Raw genomic sequence first — 17975 nt, forward strand, 5'->3', positions numbered from 1 at the left:
GGAGTAGCTCAGAGGTGGCTTTATTTATAGGTTAGGGGAGTGGAGGAATTAATGAAGTGACAAAGTCTTGTCCCTGAGTCTGGGAGGCTGAGAACCAAGAGAGGCTGGAAAACTTGGGCAGGAGCTGAGCTGGCTTGTGCTGCAGGGACGATTAAATCAATAAGGAAGGGAGCATGGGGGATATCCCATGGCAGGGAGGGACTTCTGCAGTGAAACCAGCTGGGGTCAGTCTGGCTCGCTGGCTTCCATGGCGCCAGAGCTGCCAGGACCTCTGTCTCCTCTTACCGCTGCCTGCCAGAGGGAAGAGCTTGGGGCTGATCATAGGAGGATCCTAGGGAAAATCAGTCCTGCAACTTCCTAGATAGGTTGAAACACATGGGCTAGTTCCGTTTTTGCTTTTTTTTTATCCGCTCTCTTCAGGGCCATAACCTCCTCTGGAGCCTAAGGGAAGGAAAAGGGGCTGGGCAGACCCAGATCCCCACCCTTCCTGCCTCCTCTGCTTTGGGTGGTGTGACATGTGAGCTGGGGCGCAAAGGGTCAGCCTCGCCGACTCGGGCTGAGGAATTGGCTTAGTCTGGAAATTTCCAGGCAGCAGCAGGAAGAACCTCCATGGGAAAGCTTTGCCATCCTGAACTTGCTGTAAGTGCTTACTGCTCCAGGTGCCGCTGAGGCAATTTGGGGAACGGTCTGCCTCACTTACAATGGATCTGAGTGACTGGGAGTGAGCGGTTTGGAGGCGGAAAGATCAAATCTGGTTTTATTTTGGGAGCAGTTCAACAGTGTCAGCTCAAACCCAGTAATTATTGCTGCTGTAAGGGGCAAAAAGCCCAAATCCAAACTCAGCATCTTGCTAAGATGCTTAGTTGCTAATTTCCATGAGTGAGATCTACCCTTCCCAAGGCACTTCAACCTGTTCACATTGTTGCTTCCTCTCCTGATTAGATAGGTGGAAGCAGTGCTTTATTAATTAGGAAGAAAATCCTGCTCCCTCCTTCCGAGGCAGAGCAGTTCTTGGTGCTTCGCTCCCGTTCCAGGCCGAAGCCTCCCCTGTTTGCCCGGGCGAGATGCCGGCTGGGTGGGCATCTCTCTGCCCTGTGGGAAAAGTTCCTGAAGAATAAGGCTGGGTGCTTCCAGGAAGGTTTTCTTCTTTGTAGGCTTCTTTAATTGCCCCTTCCCTTGCTGGAACACAGTTTTCATTCTCACCTTTCTTTTTTGCAGGCTCTTCATTTGCTTAGCATTGGTCAGAGGCATTTTCTGGCACAGCGTGGTGAGCACGCTGAGCTGTAATGCTGCCACTCCTTCTGCTTTCCAACAGGTTTGCCCTCTCCCCTCCTTGGGCCAATGTTCCCCCTAAATATCGTTAACTGGCTGCTCTCACCCGGTGTGAGGTGACCCTGAAGGAAAGGATTTACTGCTTTGCTTGGAGAAATCCGATTTCAGGCAGTGCTTGCAGCAGCGCCCTTAGACCAGACAGCCTTGGCGATCCCGACGACTTAGCCCGGTTATCCTCCTCCTATTTATAGTTCCTGTTCTTTCCCCAGCTCCACCCACCGCAGGGTTTTGCCGTACTGCTTTAAAGCAGGACTCCCAGCCTATCCTCTCCCTGCGGAGCGTTTGCGTGGAGCTGCCTGCTCCAACTCCCTGTTGCAGCCCTGGCAGAGGAGGATGGGCCGAGACCCCAGCGAAGCGTTGGGCGCCGGCAGTAGCGTGGGCAGCAGACATGTCTCTCGCTTGTTTTGGTGAGCTCAAACTGGTGTTTCTGTGTGTAGGAGGAGGAAGCAAAGGGTTCTGCTTTTCCAGCTTGAGAGCCAGCTGAGGAAGTGGTCTCAAACCAGCCTGTTGAATTGCTTTCTTTGGCAGTTTAGCATCCTGCCTTCTGTCTCGCTCTTGCCTTTGTTTATTGACTTTATCATGGTAGAAACCAAGTCTTGAGGTGAGAGACTGAGTTTGTTCTTCTAGCAGCTCCTCAGTTGCATCCACCATGCCTTCGCTGCTGCTGGAGTGCGCGTGGCACTTGCTGTGGTGGAGCCATCAAGGGTTGCGGCAGGAAGGGCAGAGACACCGTAGGTGTGGGGCAGCCGAGGGCTCCAGCTAGACTTGAGCTGGTAGTCCTTGGGAGTACTCTTTCCCTCACATCGCACGGCTTTCATTTAGCCGGAAAATCAGATTTGGTACAAATTAACTGCTTGAATAGCAGGAAATGAGCGGGAAGCACCCAGGATCCATTCTGGCTGGATCTGAAGTCTTGCTGGGAGCGGGGAGTGGCACTGACTGGGGCACAGGAGTTAGGCTTAAAATTTGGAAATCCAGGTTGGGAAAATTATGTTATTGAGTTGTATCTTCTTAGTGTGGGCTTTGCAGGTTACAGAGCAGTTGACATCCTCCAGCTGATGGCCTAATGCCGGCACGTTCCGGGGTAAAGCTTGGAGCAGAACTGCACCTGCTTCTCGAGCTGTTGCATTTAAGAGTCTGTTACCTATCAAGGCCTTTCTTGATCCCTTAGAACAATCCTGGGATTGAAAAACTCTATTTTAGGAGTCTTTGTTTCAGCCTTTTTACTGCACAAAGTAGTTTCTTCACAAAGGTCTTTCTGCAGTCCATTCATCTCTGTAAATCCCAGTGGGGAATTGAATCAGCTCAGCTGGGCTAATTTTTTTCTTCTTCCTCGTTTCTTCTTTTCTGATCTGTCAAATGTTCCTTGATCCATTCCTCCAGACACGGATCCAGTTTGCTGTGCCTTTTTCCTTTAAGGAAAGACACATATGTTAAAACTTCTTTGAATACTGGAGGCCACGAAGTGTTTCTGTGCTTGAACTGTGAGGATGCTCAAGGGATAAATTCTAAAAAGTGGGAAAGAGAGAGGGAGAAGACAAAGAATAGTCAAAGCCCTAAGCGTGCTTCTGGATGCAGGGGGATGCTCAGCATCAGCTAAGAATTGGTGTTAGCTGAAAGGAAGTATTTCATTGCACTCTGAAATCGCCACAGAGACCATACGTATGCAGGTGCCCATTCTGTCCTTTTGCAGCCGTATGGAGGTGTTAGCAGGGAGCAGGAAGAGAGGGATATTTTATTTCACATACAAGAACAAGGAAATCTCCTCCCTGCATATGAGCCATCAAATTATGCTCCTCGTAGCTGAGGTGTCTGGAAACCTGGTGTGCCAGTCAGCCTGGAGCTTTCCCAATAGCCTTTTTCTTGTGTGATTCCCAAAGGCTGCCAGTGTGGGCTTGAAGTGAGGCTCACTTGGCCCCTTTGCTGCTGCTTTGCAGTGGTGGTCAGGGCTTTCTGCGGGGTACTTGTGTGCATCCCTCCACTGCCCGAGCTGGGGAACTCCTGGCTGGGCAGAGCCTCTTCTGCAGCCTCACACTCCCTGCCTCCAGGCAGCAAAAGCTGGATTCAGAGTAACAGCCCTTCCCATCACAGTAAGCACTGGGATGGGGATCCTGGACAGAGCATGCATTAATAGGCTTCTGAAAATGGAGGAGTGTTGCTTAAATCATACCTTTCTCTTTCTCTTTTTCTTTCCTTTTTTTCTCCTTTCTCTTTTGTTTTTTTTTTTAACTCTGGATCAGATCCTCCCTCCCTTTCTCCAGGGTGCTGGGATCTTTACCGCAGCCCATGCCGCAGCGCCTCGCCTGTTCTGCCCGAGCTGCCCGTGCCGCTGGCTTGGACCTAACCTAGGATAAATCTCAGCGTGGCCCGGGTAGGGGGGAACCATGGGGAGCTCTGCCTCGTCGCTGGCTGCAGAGACGGAGTCGGACCATGGCTTCGGGAGTGCGCCCTACCCGGGGCACCCAGCCGTGGGCTGGTATAGGAGTGCTCACAGTGGCCCCGTTTGGGAAAGTGCCCTTATAACACGGCAGCATCAGCATTTACACCACCGGGTGCGAAGGTAAGGAGGAGGGGAAAGGAGCCTGCTCACCTGCTTACCTCTCAGCTTGAATCTGGGGTGCTGCATTTAGGAAAGAAGTTGCTTTGCATCCTGTTGGGTGTTGGGTCCTTTCAGCCAGAGGCTCAGTTCAATTCCTTGTAAAGGCTAGAGCCAAATTCCCACTGATTTGAGTGATGCCAAGCCATGTCCTTTCAGGGCTGCTGATGTCTTCTGCAGAATAGACTGCAGGACTAATCACAGCTCTTCCTCACTCACTGGAATGGTGAAAGTGGCTGCCTGGGAATGGGATCTCAGTTCCTTTAAAAAGTTTGCCGTGTTCTTGTGGCTCCTTCTGCGCTGTAGGTACTGCAGCTGGAGCATTGTGACCCCAGGCTGGTGACAAAAGGTACCAAGAGCTTCTGAACTCCAAAGAGCGGGAGAAGTTGTTTTCATGCAAATACAGTGAAAAAAACGGATCCTTTGAAACACACTGGATCCAGAGGAAGAAAATACACCAAAACAGAATTACACTGAAAAAGAGCTCAGTGTTTCCAGCCTGCTTTCTGTCTCTCCTCAATGAACTCAGCACCTCAGCTGTGCCTCCGAGTCATTGCCTCTGCCCCTTCCCCATCAGCCACTCTCAGTGAGGAATTGTTCTTCCTGTTGGAGGGCTGGTGTCCTGCATTTGGTCTCTGACAGGCTGAGAGGTATGGCAAAAGCATCTAAAAACCCTCTGCCTGGAGGCTTGGCTGCAGAGGCTGCCGTGTTTTGTGCTGGTGATACCTGAGCCCTTGCCTCACGCCTGCTCTGTGCGGAGTCCAGCCTGGCTGGGGGTGTGTACTGGCTGAGCCTGTCTGGAGCCGCTGGTCTTTTAGGAATAGCCGCTTGCTTCTGAGTGTCCCGAGCTGCCGTGGGTCTCCACAGGAAGTGTTTGCTGTGATGGGCACGTAGTGTCTGTTGTGTAGTCCTCGTTTCCTGCCTTACTGCTGCTGTGACTCCCAGTATGTCTGCTTCCCAGGGTCTGGTGCACGACTCCCGTGAGACCTCAAGGCACATGATGTCACGCTTTGCTCTTTGTGGCTCTGTTTGGGGTGTCCTTGTTGAACTGGTGGCAGTGTGAAACCCATGAGCTGTTGTCTTTGCTCCCATCCAGGGCTAGAGCTCCTCGCAGTGCCGGGAGGCCTTTACCGAGGCCGTTCTGTGTGGTTCCCTAGAGCATCTTGTGCCGGACCCACAGCTCTGGTTGGTGCCCTGGGCTGTTTCCCTCTGATTTAGAGCGATCCTGCAAGCAGAACCAGGTCCTTCCACCAGGATTATTCCTTCTGGACTGCTGGTTTTATCGGTTGCTGCCTTGAAGAGTTGGGGAAGGTGTGGACGGCTCCCAGGTGGATCCTGGGTGTGGCAGAGCTGGCTCTGGGCAGTGCAGAGGCTGCGTCTCTGCAGGCTCGGATGTGCTGGCTGGGACTCCTCCTGGTTCCAAATCTGGAGCTTGGAAGGGCCTGAGAAGCTGAGTGGGATCTTGACATGAGGCAATACGTTTCCTGAACACCCAGCCTTCGTGGTGAAGCAGATGCCGGGGCAAGAACAGGAAATGCTGGGCTCGGAGCGGATAAAGCTGATGTCCTGTTAGGATGGGAGAGGGTTTCTGATAATTGTGTATTTCCCCTGCTAAGGGGAGAAAAGAACTCTTCCTGGCTAAGAGCCACGTGGTTCCTGGAGACAGGAAAATCACTGGCCATGATTCACTGAGCAGTGAATTGCGTGGGAAGAGCCTGCTTTAGGCAGTGATTATGGAAGCAGGTTCAAAAGACCCGCTGAGATCAGCCAGGCTGTCAGGCATCCCAGTGCCTGCGGTTCCCACAGTGAGACGGGTGAAGCTGGGGAAAGGAGCAGCGGATGATGGGTTTCCAGAGGGGAACAGATAAATATATTCATTTAAAAAAATAAGTCAGTCAATAGAACAAATTGGGGAAGGCAGCCCTGCCTCTGCATGTCCTCGTACCTGGAGTCCTGTAGTGCAGGAAGGAAGTGGAGTACTGGAGAGTCAATTTGAGGCTGGATGGGAGTTCTGGGATAGACTTTGCTTTTCCTGCTGATTTCCTGTCCCTGCCTGCAGCCGCCTTCAGAGCTGATAATGCTTTGACTGCTCTAGCACAGCACAGAGCCAAGCCATCCCAGCTCTTGCTCTGGGATGAGCGCAGACTTTCCTTGGCAGGAAAACAAGGCTGTGAGTGCTTCACAAGTGACTTTGGCCTGTACTTGGTGTGGCATTTGGGGGTGGCTTCCCTCATGGAGGGAAGAAATTGGTGCCCTTTGGCTTTCAAGATTTTAGAAGCTGGGAGGAGGCTGCATTGTCTCCTGTTGCCTGGGTGAGGCTGGTGAGCTGGAGTTCCCTGTCTACTGAAGACAGGTTAGCATGAGGGAGGAGGAAAAAGGCCTTCAAGGTAGAAACAATGCACTTGGGACATCCAGAGCTGAGTCCCTGGTCTCTTCTGGATCAGGCCACGCAGTCTCTCTCCATGTGTCACCTTTGAAACAGGAGCGTATCTCTACCCTTCCTAGCACGCTGGGAGGACACAGCTCCCAAAGGGACCAAGTGTTGTTAGTTAAAGGGATTTTATTGCTGAATGCTCTGCTTAGGGCAAAGATGTTTAAGATGCATCCTTGGTAGGTGTGTGTAGCCAAATTCTGTCTCAGTTACAAGTCCTCTTAGGCTCCTCTGTGCTCCTGTGCTTAAAGGTGCTGACCTGGGCAGATGTTGGATGTGAGTGCTTGGCTGAGCCTGCAGACCCATCGCGTCCAAGCTTCCTGACATGCTGAACCCTCATGACGCTGGGAGCAGCAGGGTGCAGTGCCCCAAGCCTGGCCACCAGCGCAGGATGGCTCTCCGCTGCTGCTGTAGGTGAATGGTTTTGAGCTGTGGGCTCATGATGGCTTCTCCTGCTGCTGCTGGAAGTGGCAGCTTTTCAGTGTGTGTCCTTCTACCTCTGTAAATTGGCTGAGAATTGCTTGAGGTTGCTCCATTCAGGAAAGGCTTTTCGGGGTAAGCGTTGCCAGGTCTGCACAGCTGAATTGGAGCGTCCCTGCCCACCACTTGGTCTGGTTGAGGCTCTCTGACATCCTTCCTTTTCCAGAGAATACACATTTTCTGGGTTTCCCGCAGCGTTCTGCAAAGGCTTTGTGTTCTTCTGTACTAGCCTCCTTGGGAATAAACACCCCTGGGCCTCAGTGGCTGCGGAGGGAGGAACAGGTTTTTTTTTTAATGCTAAAAAAATATAAATCCCTCCGCTTTTAGAGGGAAGTGAGGAGACCTGAGTTTGGTTTTGGCAGCCGGTGGGAGGGCTGTATGCCCTGACCTGCTCCCCTGAAGCACCACTGAATGCTGGAGAGAAACCCACTGTTCAGTGGTGTTTGTGAACCCCATGGCTTCCATGTGTGAGAAGAAGCAAGTCAGAACTGCTGGGTAGTGCTGTTGAATGATAGAATGTCCTGAGTTGGAGGGGACCCACAGGGATCATCGAGTTCAGCTCCTGTCCCTGCACAGGACACCCCAACTTTCACACCATGGGGCTGAGGGCCCTGGCCAAACACTTCTGGAATATTGTCAGGTTTGGTGCTGTGACTGCTTTCCCGGGAGCTGTTCCAGGGCTCCACCACCCTCTGGGGGAAGAACCTTGTTCAACCTAATCCTCCCCTGGCATCTTCCTGCCATTCCCTTGGGTCCTGGCATTGGTCACCAGAGCCATTGGTCACCACCCTGATCCAGTGGGAGGTGTCCCTGCCCCATGGCAGGGGGTTGGAACTGGATGGGCTTTTAAGGTGCCTTCCCACCCAAACCATTCTGTGACACTCATGGCTCTGGGCTCGAGGCTCTGACTGCTGCATTTTGGAACTGGAGAGGGGAATGGAGCAGGGCTGCAGCCTCCCTCTGCCCGCCTACCGTCAGGCTTGGCCCCATGCTGTCCGTGGCACTGACCGGCAGCGTTGATCCCACCTCGGCTGGAGGTTGGTGCTCGGAACATGCACGGAACGAACCCTTTGTTTCCCCCGGGTGGAACAGCCCCTGGTGCAGCTGCTCCAACAGAAGGGCACTTGTTCAGGGGACACAAAGGGGACAGGGGAGCTGTGGTTGATGCTGCTTGTGTGGGGCCAGCTGGGGTTGCATCCGTCTGTCCTGTCTCAGGGATCAACAACCCGCCCGGTAGCTGTGCCTCATCAGCCGCTCTCCTCCGCAAACCTGGGCATGTGTTAGAATTGGGAACCTTCTCATGCTTCTCTCCCTGCTGCTCCTGCCAGCCTTCCCGCTCTGCCCGGTGTTGGCGAGGCACCAGGATTGCAGCCGGCAGCCCGTGCCAGCCGATGCATCTGCAGCATCCATGCCCATAAGCACGGCTGAATCCCTGCGAGGTGCTGAAGGTCACCGTGAGGAGGGATGAAGAACTGATCTGAAGAGAAAGAACTGCTCCTGTGTTACAGATGGCATTCATGAGGCTGCATCAGGACAATCAGGCCAGAAGGAAGCTTGAAGTGAAGTGTGAACGCAGCCTGCAGCCCTTCTGGATGCCATGGGACAATCAGTAGGAGCATCAGGGCAGTGTGTGGGGAGAGGATGAGAGTTGGGGCTGCAGGTGCTCAGAGGCTGCCAAGGTGGCAGCTTGCTGCGAAATGGAGGGACCTCGCCTGCCCTTGCCCTGAGCAGCTCCGAGCTTAGCTTTGTCTCCAGACACACAGGCTCAAGCCCTGCTGCTCCCCGTGCTCAGAGTGGTGTCGCGGGCTGGGGCTTCTGCAAATTGCGTTGCAGATTCACTGGAGCACCTCCCACTGAATCAGGGGCTCAAAGCCCCATCCAGCCTGGCCTTGGACACCTGTAGGGATGGGGCAGCCACCACTGCTCTGAGAAACCTGGGCCGGGGTCTCATCACCCTCACAGCAAAGTATTTCTTCCCAAGATCTCATCTCAATCTCCCCTCTTCTGTCTGAAAACCATTCCCCCTTGCCCTATCCCTGCTCTGCCTGATCAAGAGCCCCTCCCCAGCTTTCCTGGAGCCCCTTTCAGTACTGGAAGCTGCTCTAAGCTCTCCCCGTGGCCTTCTCTTCTCCAGGCTGAACAACCCCAACTCTCTCAGCTTGTCCTCATATGGGAGGTGCTCCAGCCCTCACACCATCTTCATGGCCTCCTCTGGACTCGCTCAGACTCCTGATCTAGCGGAGCTTGCCACAATGGCGTGGTTTCCTTGAGTTGTGTTTTCTGACAGCAAAGGTTTAGCTGCTTTGCATCCTCTGGGCGTGCTGGTGTGGGCACTGCAGTGCCTGTGCGGGGCCGCTGTGTGGTGACGCAGCGGGGAGGGCACGGTGGCTGACAGGACCCATCTGTCTTGTGCAGCGCTGGTCTGCTGCAGGCAGGGCACACGTGCTCTTTCTCTCCTCTCTGTCCCATGTCCATGGCTTGGCAGTGATGTCCTTGAGGAGCCTGTGGTGCGGTTACCCAAGAGCTGTTGGAGAGAATGTGTATGACTTGGAGAGGTTCAGGAGCTTTAAATGGGAGTGGGAGCTGCCCTCCTTGGTAGGAAGCGCTGTGCCCTGCTGCAGGCACGGGATGCTGAGCTGTTTGAGGAGCCGCGGTGTCCTCTGCAGGGTTGCTGTGATGGCAGGATGCTTCTCTGTGGCACACAGATATGTGAGGGTTAATTGCAAATGCTCAAGCCAGAAGCGTCCTCTGGATTCCAGCTGTTCAAGCACTAACTTCAGGATGTGTCAGCTTTACGAGGCAGTAAACAGTGCTATGGGCTGAGTTACTGAGTCCAGAGGCCTCCTGGGTACAGGATAACCTGTAGGGGCTTCCCTGGGAGCTCCTGCCTGCTGCCCGTGCCAGGAGTTAACCACGCATGTTGTTGGCTCAGTGAAGGTGGCGGCAGTGCTAAAGCGTGAAGCCTGAGCAGAAGGAGCAGGCTGGGGTGCTCAGTGGTGGTGGGGCTCCGCCTGCCCCAGCACAGCTCTGTTCAGCTCTGCTCCTGGCCCTTCCAGCTTTGTGTAGCCCACCCCGTCCTCCTTGCTGTCTCTGAGAAGCTGGAGAAACCAAACAGCCACCGTTTACAAAGCGCACAGCAACGCCAAACTGAATCCACAGCCACGTGTGGGTTCCTGTGCTGGACCTTTGTTTGATGGAGTGGTGGGAGCAGGGTGGGCCTCTGGTGTGGTGCAATGCTATTGTGTCCGCCTGGAGCTCCTAGGTTTGCCCACGGTATACTGCTGGGTGATGTGTGACGTGGAAGCTGCCCCTGGTGGCCTCCAGGCCCTGCTGAGGGCTGCCCCTTCACATGGTGGTGATGGAAGGTGCAGGGGAGGGTGTGAGGCTGCTGCGGATCACGGCGTGTGGAAAGAGCCCGTCTCCCGGTTTACACGGGGTGCTGTGCCGCTGAGCGAGTGGGTCTGGGGCTGCTCTGCACTGCCAGTGCTGTTTGATGGGCACAGTGGTGCTGCAGGCTGGCACGGGGCTGTCCTCGAGGCCACCAGCACAAGGCAATGGAGATGACAAGCACGCTCTGCAGGAGGAAGTGCTCAGCCAGACCACAGTCAGATCATCGAGTTTTATCCCCTGAGCTCCTTGGAAACTGCTGATGATTGTCCCTTCTGAAGTGCAGGCCCATGAGAAAGAGAAGCAACCTTTAGACAGGTCCCTTGCTGTTGGTGAGACTCCTTGTGTGCACGATCCTGGCTTCTCCCTGGCAAGAAGGAGCTGGGCTCTGTTGCTGGCTGGAGCACCACAGGAAGATCCTTCAGCAGTGGGGCTCAAGAGCTCCCCTGCTGCGAATGGGGTTCTGGCCTCTCATTAAATGTCCTGGAGTGGTTTCGGTAACAAAGTGTGAGTCCTGGAGGCCTGGCTGTGCCCTAAGCAGCAGGGATGCTGCGGTGGTGGAAGGCCCATGTCTCCTTGGATGTGGTTCTGGATTGCAGCAGTCCAGGACCGAGCAGCTGGCTCAGGGCTGGGCGGGTTCCCTGGTGTCAAGAGGAATCTGCTCTCAGGCTCTTTAAAGAGGTTTTGTGTTTGATTTTTGAAGGTTGTGTGTCAGCATCCCATCCTGCAGGACAGAGCCAGGGTTCCTCGACAGCCCTGTCCTTGGCTCCTGCTCAGAGGAGGGGCTGGGGGTCTTGGTGGGGAAATCCTGTGCCTCTTTGCGTGTGCAGGGGTATGATCCGTGACTCCAGCCTTGTTCCTGTGGATCCAGTATGCAGAGCTGCCAGCCTCTGGAGGAATAGGGGGTAATTTAGCTCCCCTTCAGCCTTGGCAGGAATGATGTTTAGCCAGTGCTGGAAGAAGCAGGTAGAAGGCAGGGAAGAACATTTAGGGTAGGGTTGTCCCTTCTTCTGCCCTCTGAAGCCTTGGTGGCTGCAGAGTGGAAGTTCTGGGAGCAGCCACCAGTCTGTGATGCCCTGGACCTTTTGTGCCACTGTCTGCCGTGACTCCAGCCTTGTTCCTGTGGATCCAGTATGCAGAGCTGCCAGCCTCTGGAGGAATAGGGGGTAATTTAGCTCCCCTTCAGCCTTGGCAGGAATGATGTTTAGCCAGTGCTGGAAGAAGCAGGTAGAAGGCAGGGAAGAACATTTAGGGTAGGGTTGTCCCTTCTTCTGCCCTCTGAAGCCTTGGTGGCTGCAGAGTGGAAGTTCTGGGAGCAGCCACCAGTCTGTGATGCCCTGGACCTTTTGTGCCACTGTCTGCCTGCTGTGTTTATTGAGCCTGATGCTTCAGCCACTGCAGAGATGGATGGGTTTTTGTCAGCCGTACCCTGCAGTGCCCCCTATGAAGTGAGCCCAGGTATCAGTGTTGCAGGAATCAAAGGCAGCGTGACAGCTGGAAACACAGGGTGATTTATTCAATGTAGATGTGAGAGATTGGAGCAGGCGGCTTTGGAACTATGGTGTTGCTCCTGGTCTATTTTCCCTCCCTGATCTTTCGTTCTCTCTTTCTCTTCCTCCACCACTCTTCCAATTTTATTTTAACAGCACTAGAAATTGCAGCATAAATCTTAGCTGAGCAGCAGTTCAGGCTGGTGGCCACCAGTAAATCTCCTCTTCCAGCCTCCCCACGCAAGAAGGAGGTTGCACTGGGAGTAAACCCAGTGCCTGGTTTACAGCCCCAGCAGGTTTTCCTGGCTCTTTCCAGTTATGGGTCCGTAAAATGTTTGGCCTCAGTCCCACATCTCTCCAGTCCTGGGAAACAGAAGGATTCTTCTCCCAGCCGAGCCTCCAATGCGTTGGGAAGTGGTGGGAAACAGCCTCAAACACAGGGCAGGAGGGATGCTAAAACATGGGATAGGAGAAATGCTGGCATCAGTTACTGAAGCTGTTGCTGGGATGTGTGACGTATGAAGTTGTTCTCTGTTCTTAAAGACAGAAGAAGGTGATCTTCATCAAGGCAAGCAGACCTGGTGAGACCCTGTTTGACTTGATCTGTGGCTCTGGCCATGTCCTGGAGACTGGACCTTCACCTGGTTAGGAGGTGGCAGCTGTTGTAGGAGGGAAACAGGATTCCTGCTGATCTGGGCAGCTACAGATCTCCTTGCTAGTGCTGAAGGACCGAGTGTGATGTAGGTGAGGGTCTAGAAACACATTCACAGCCCTTGATCTAACGTTTGCAGACAGAGGTGTTCTCTGCTCTTCTGTGGCCAGGCAGGGTCTGTGTGCCCCGAGGTCCTGGCAGCTCTAAATCCTGGGCTGGGATGCGTGTTTTGTTCTCTTAAGATTCCCCCTACGTACATAGACAAACCCTTTCAGTGCAGTAATAAACATATGCCCTTGTTATTGAGATAGAACAAAAAAAGTTGGAAGAGCCTCCCAGGAGCATCTGGAACTTCCTGACCTGTGGAAACACGGCAGTGGAGGGAGCTGTGTGTGTGGTGGAGAGTGGGGAGAAGAGCCCCTAAAGGCAGTGTCAGTGGAAAAAGAGGAGTGTCTGAGTCTTTCATCCTCCTGCCAGTGCTCGAGTGCAACTCCAGCTGCTTCCTATTCTGGGATGCAGTGAGCGTGTGCTCCCACACTCGGTTGTTATCACTTGCAAGGAATGGGTCTGGATTGATCCAAAGGTTTGGGAATCATTCTGCTGTTGTATAGGAATCATTTAGAGGATGGTCAAGGGGCATTGCCAGGACTTGAGAAATTCGTGTTTGGTTTCTGGACTCATCTTCAACTGAGTGGCTGGGCAGGACCTGTGGCTGGCAGTTCCTTGGGTGTTGTGCGGATAAAAGGCCCCGTGGGAGGAGAATCCAAAGCTCCACTGCCTGCTGCAGGCACGTGGCTGCACGGAGCCGTTCACAGAAGTGGGTTCAGGCACACTGTTTTAGTTCTTTCAGCTGCTGGCGGTGTTTTTTAGGCTGCTGTAGGAAAGTCATTCCCAGTTCTGCCCAGTTCTCTTCAGCTGCTTTGTGGAAAGAAGGAATCTGACAGCCAGGCAGTCGTTGCAAGCTGAAGAGGAAACAGCCATGCCTGTGCAGTTGCCGGAGACCAAATGGACACTGAATCCCCCTTCCAGAGGGAGATTCTGTGCTGCTGGGTTGTTCTCTTGGCTAATCCAGACACCTGGCATCCCAGATCCTTCTTATTACAAGTCCCCTGTGAGTTAAGAGCTTTTATTTCCTGAGCTGAACGCTCCCCAGCCAGATTGAACTTCACTTACAGGCTCAAGATGCAGACATGAACATCCCACCTAGGCCACATTGCTGGGTGCTCCTTAGGGTCTGGAGCATAAGTCTTAGGAGGAGCGGCTGGGGGCCCTGGGGCTCTTAAGCCTGGAGAAGAGGAGGTTCAGGGGAGACCTCATCGCTCTCTACAATTACCTGAAAGGAGATTGGAGCGAGGTGGATGCTGGGCTCTTCTCCCAAGAGACAAGTCAGGATGAGAGCAATGGCCTCAAGTTGCGCCAGGGGAGGTTTTGGTTGGATATTAGGAAGAAATAGTTTACTGACAGAATGGTGAAGCCCTGGCAGAGGCTGCCCAGGGCTATGAGGGAGTCCCCATCCCTGGAGGGGTTCAAGAAGTGTGTAGCTGTGGCACCTGGGGACATGGTGTCGCAGGCACAATGGGGTTGGTCTGATGGTTGGACTGGATAAGCTTAGAGGCCTTTTCCAGCCTTAGTGATTATATGATTAAGGCTCCATCTCATCCCAGAAGCATTTGTGCCCAAATGGTCAACTGCTTTTGAGGCTGAAGGGTTGATGTGAACGCTCTGGAGGGGAGGGATTTGCGTGTCCACTGCGCGGAGCCCCTGCTGCTGGCTGGCAGCCCTGGCTGTGGAGGACACTTGGCAATGGCTGGTGAGCACACACCCTGCTGGCCTGCCACCAGCATCCTGGTGGGGTTGGCATCCTGGTGGTTCTGCGTTGTCAGTCATCTCCCTCTGAGAGTGATGTGTACATCACTTGACTGCCGTTGCCCTCCCTGCTGTGGTCTGGCGCGTAAGCCTCGCTGTGGGACACCGGCTCTGACAGGAAGGGCTGACCCTGATGCAGGCTTTCACCGTTTGTCAGAATAAATTGCTTCTTCCTACTGTGTTGGGGAGGAGACGCTGCTTGTTGGCCCTGAGTCTGAACAGCACCTGAGACGGCTTCTCCCGCTCTTGGTCTTCCTCCCCCTGAGCCTGTGAGGAGAGCAGGGCCTGCTGGCTGCAGCACAGCAACAGGCTCCAAACCCGGGGCTGATGCAGCAACACAGTTTGGCGGGGGGGATCCTTGTTGAACGCGTGCAAAACGTTTGGTGCAGAGATGGGCACCTCGTGCTAGCAAGGAGCTCTGACCCCTCATGGAAGGCTTCCTGTAGCTTGTGTTCTGCATTGAGGCACTCCAGCACCTGGAAGCAGCCTCCGGGGGAAGAGGTTAAAGAAATGTCTGTCTCGGTGAATGTGGCTGTTGTTTCTAAATGACTCTTTGCCTGGTGGTGGTAGGTGTTTCCAGGCTGCAGATGTTGGAAGACAGGTGATGCTGCCAGCATCAACGTGGTTGGGACTTGGCTTGTCCTCCCTGGTCCTTGCTGGGTGTGTGGTGGGACTGATGGTGTTCTGTATGTCCTGATGTTGCCGAGGCCACATTTGCTCTGTAGTAATCTCTTCTCCCACCATCTTCAAAGGACCAAGGTTTTTTGGCTGAGAGTTGATGGTGGATGCTGCAGCCAGGTTGGCAGATGTCACTTCTCTGGTGACTGGAACCTGTTTGGCCTCTGACCATAGCCTGTCTCGCTGCCTGGCAGCCGCACGGCTCAACTCCTCACCCTGAGTCACCTTTTCTTTAGTCCATCTGTGTTACTGTCTGGGGAAGGTAGTGACCAGGATTGACCCTTCATGGGCTCTTGAGAAGTTTTTTTCCAAGCCGCCTCAAGACATGGGAGGATTTATCAACCAATCAGGGACTGATTACATAAGTTTTTGGAGCCCTTGCTCTTCCTTCCTAACCACGGGGATCTTGTCAGGGTTTGAAATTCTTCATTCTTTCCTGCAGGAGAGTTTAGGCTTCCCCATGTATGAATAACTGCAAACTCCCTCCTGCTAGGGCCAGGGAAGTGGAACCACAGTGCACTTTTATACTAAACCTGTTCTCAGTTTTGGGCCCCTCATTAGAAGAAGGACATTGAGGTCCTGAAGTGCATCCAGAGAAGGTCAATAAGGCTGGTGAAGGGGCTGGAGAACAAGTCTTACAAGAAGCGGCTGAGGAACTTGGGATTGTTTAGCCTGGAGGAGAGGAGGCTGAGGGGAGACCTTCTCTCTGCCTACAACTTGCCTGAAAGGAGGTTGTAGAGAGGTGGATGTTGGTCTCTTCGCCCAAGTGGCAGGCAGTAGGACGAGAACGAATGGCCTCAAGTTGCACCAGGGGAGGTTCAGTTTGCACATCAGGAAAAAATTCTTCATAGAAAGAGTTCTCATGCCCTGGCAGAGGCTGCCCGGGCAGGTGGTGGAGTCCCTATTCCTGGAGGGGTTTAAAAGGTAGGGATATGATTTAGTAGTGGACAGGTACGGTTGGACTTGATGATCTCAAAGGTCTCTTCTAACCTAGGGATTCTATGATTCAACCTCAACGTGTGAGTGGGGCTCCAGTGGTCATCCACTGGTGTGTGCGCACAGCGAGGAGCACACACGGTGCTGGCGTCTGCACTCTAGCCCTGAGTGCTGTGTTGGGGCATCAGCTCTCCACATTTGGTGACTGATGGGGAACTGGTATCCTATCATCTTGGTGTGGAGAGGCAAAGGTCCTAGAGGTTGGTTTGGGGTTTGTGTGTGTTGTCACCTGCTGGACACTGGCTGGAGGTAACCATGGGACTTGGCTCGGCAGCGGTTTGTTCTCATGAAACCCTCTCAATAAAATATTGGGTTGGGACAAAAATAATCACCATACTTAACCGTTAACTTTAAAGCAGTAAATCTCAGCTTAGGATAACATTTATTTATCAAAATCAGAACCATTAGCATTTTTTGTCAACAAAACCCAAGTCTATTTATTCTGGTTGCACAGAATTCTGCACTCCTGGCTCTGATCATCATACATTCATAGGCTGATTTGGGTTGGAAGGGACCATAAAGCCCATCCAGTTCCAACCTCCCTGCCATGGTCAGGGAAACCTGCCAGTGCTCAAAGCTCCATCCAGCCTGGCCTTGAACACCTCCAGGGATGGGGCAGCTACCACTTCTCTGGGCAACCTGGGCCAGGGCCTCCGCACCCTCACAGTAAATTTGCTCTCGGTTGGTTCAGATGTCCAAGGTGTGTGGGTTTCAGCCAAGGTCAGTGTAGTGTAGTCAAAATAAGGGAAGATATGGATCAAGAAGATATGGTTCATCACCACCTTGGGTCAAATCAGTGCATTAAGTTGTTCTCAATCCTATTGAAGCATATCCAGACTACGGTGCTCGGCTGAGTTAGTGACACAAATTTTCTTCTCCCATTGTCATACTTGGGTGCAATTGGAGCTTGATATTTTTTGCTCTTAATTTCCCAGGTACCCAAAAGACCAGGGAAATTTGGTGCAGAGAAGCTCAATAAAGTGATTGGGTCCAGGAGTGATGGCAGCAGTAGTGCTGTGTTAAATTGTCTTCTTTGAAGTGAACTGTGATTGCAACTGCAAAAATTCCCCGTGCTTGCATGCGGGGAGGCAAGGTGAGGTTATTAATTATGACAACAGACTGGAATTGATCTTAATGAGCAACAGCATGGTCTGAGGAGCTGAGGCTGTGCTGGTGACTGTCCCCAGGGCTGGAGCTCCAGAGGGACCTTCCCAGGCTGTCCTCCTGCCAGCTGTGCTGCAGCAGCACCGGCCCATGCCCATCCAGTGTGGCTGGAACGTAGTACGTTGCTCATGCGTCCATGCTTCTCTGATGATGTTTTGTCTTCTCCCCATGGAGGTGTGGTGCAGGGATCATGTTAAGGAGTGGGGAGTTTTGAAGAGGTCTCGTTGCTGTTGGCCGTCTTTTATTGGCATCCCACTAACCATGGTGCAGAAGTGCTTTTGCAGGGTGAGACACTAAGTCCCTCTCCAAAAGCTTGTGAATTCAGAGCTTGCAAAGCCTTGGGACGTTTGAGCAAAGCTAGAACTTGGGCTTTGCTGGCCTCCTTGAGCTATTCCATCTGCCTCTTCCTTTCATATCCCCAGGGATTCTTCTCATTGCCCTGGCAGAGGTTTGAGTAACCTGTTCATGAGTGAAGGAACATTTGAGAACAGTCCTGTCCCAGCATGCCTGTGCTGCACGGCGCTCTGCCAGCCAAACTGGTTTGCTTCTGAAAGCCAATATCTTACAACACCCCAGCAATTAAGGAGTATTAAAGGCTAATGATGCCTGCCCTGCTTCTCTCACAAGGCAGGCCCTCCAGATCCTGATTCTGCTTTGACTATTTCACATGGAGAACGATAAAAGTCTCTTGTCGGCAGTTCATCAGGTCAGGATAGTGCTGCCTGTGTGTCCTGAAGCCTTAGAGGAAGGCCACTGTGCAGTGTGCTCCTTGCCGATGTGTCGCTTTGTGTTCTTGCAGCAGCACTGGGCCTGCAAGCCCAGTGACCATGTATTCAGATGGGCAGATACCTTCAAAGACGCTGCTCCTTCTTTCCTTTTCCTGGCCAAACACAGCCAGAGATG

General features: G+C 53.2%; 1 protein-coding gene across 10 annotated transcripts in view; it reads left to right on the plus strand.

The window, feature by feature from the left end:
- Positions 1-17975, plus strand: part of CAPN15 (calpain 15) — a 54060-nt gene that overhangs the window by 13373 nt on the left and 22712 nt on the right. For 4 of the 10 annotated variants that reach the window (XM_054080405.1, XM_054080402.1, XM_054080400.1 and 1 more), the window contains one exon: positions 3573-3892. The exons of 3 other annotated variants lie outside the window; for them this stretch is intronic. In XM_054080405.1, coding sequence (XP_053936380.1) covers positions 3717-3892 — 176 coding nt within the window. In that variant the 5' untranslated portion in view covers positions 3573-3716. Of the gene's footprint in view, positions 1-895; positions 1740-3572; positions 3893-6610; positions 6770-17975 lie in introns of those variants that run through there. 3 more of the 10 variants (XM_054080403.1, XM_054080408.1, XM_009571000.2) reach the window with 3 other exon arrangements.

This window comes from Cuculus canorus, chromosome 15, assembly GCF_017976375.1.
Source record: "Cuculus canorus isolate bCucCan1 chromosome 15, bCucCan1.pri, whole genome shotgun sequence".
In the NCBI taxonomy this organism is placed as follows: domain Eukaryota; kingdom Metazoa; phylum Chordata; class Aves; order Cuculiformes; family Cuculidae; genus Cuculus; species Cuculus canorus.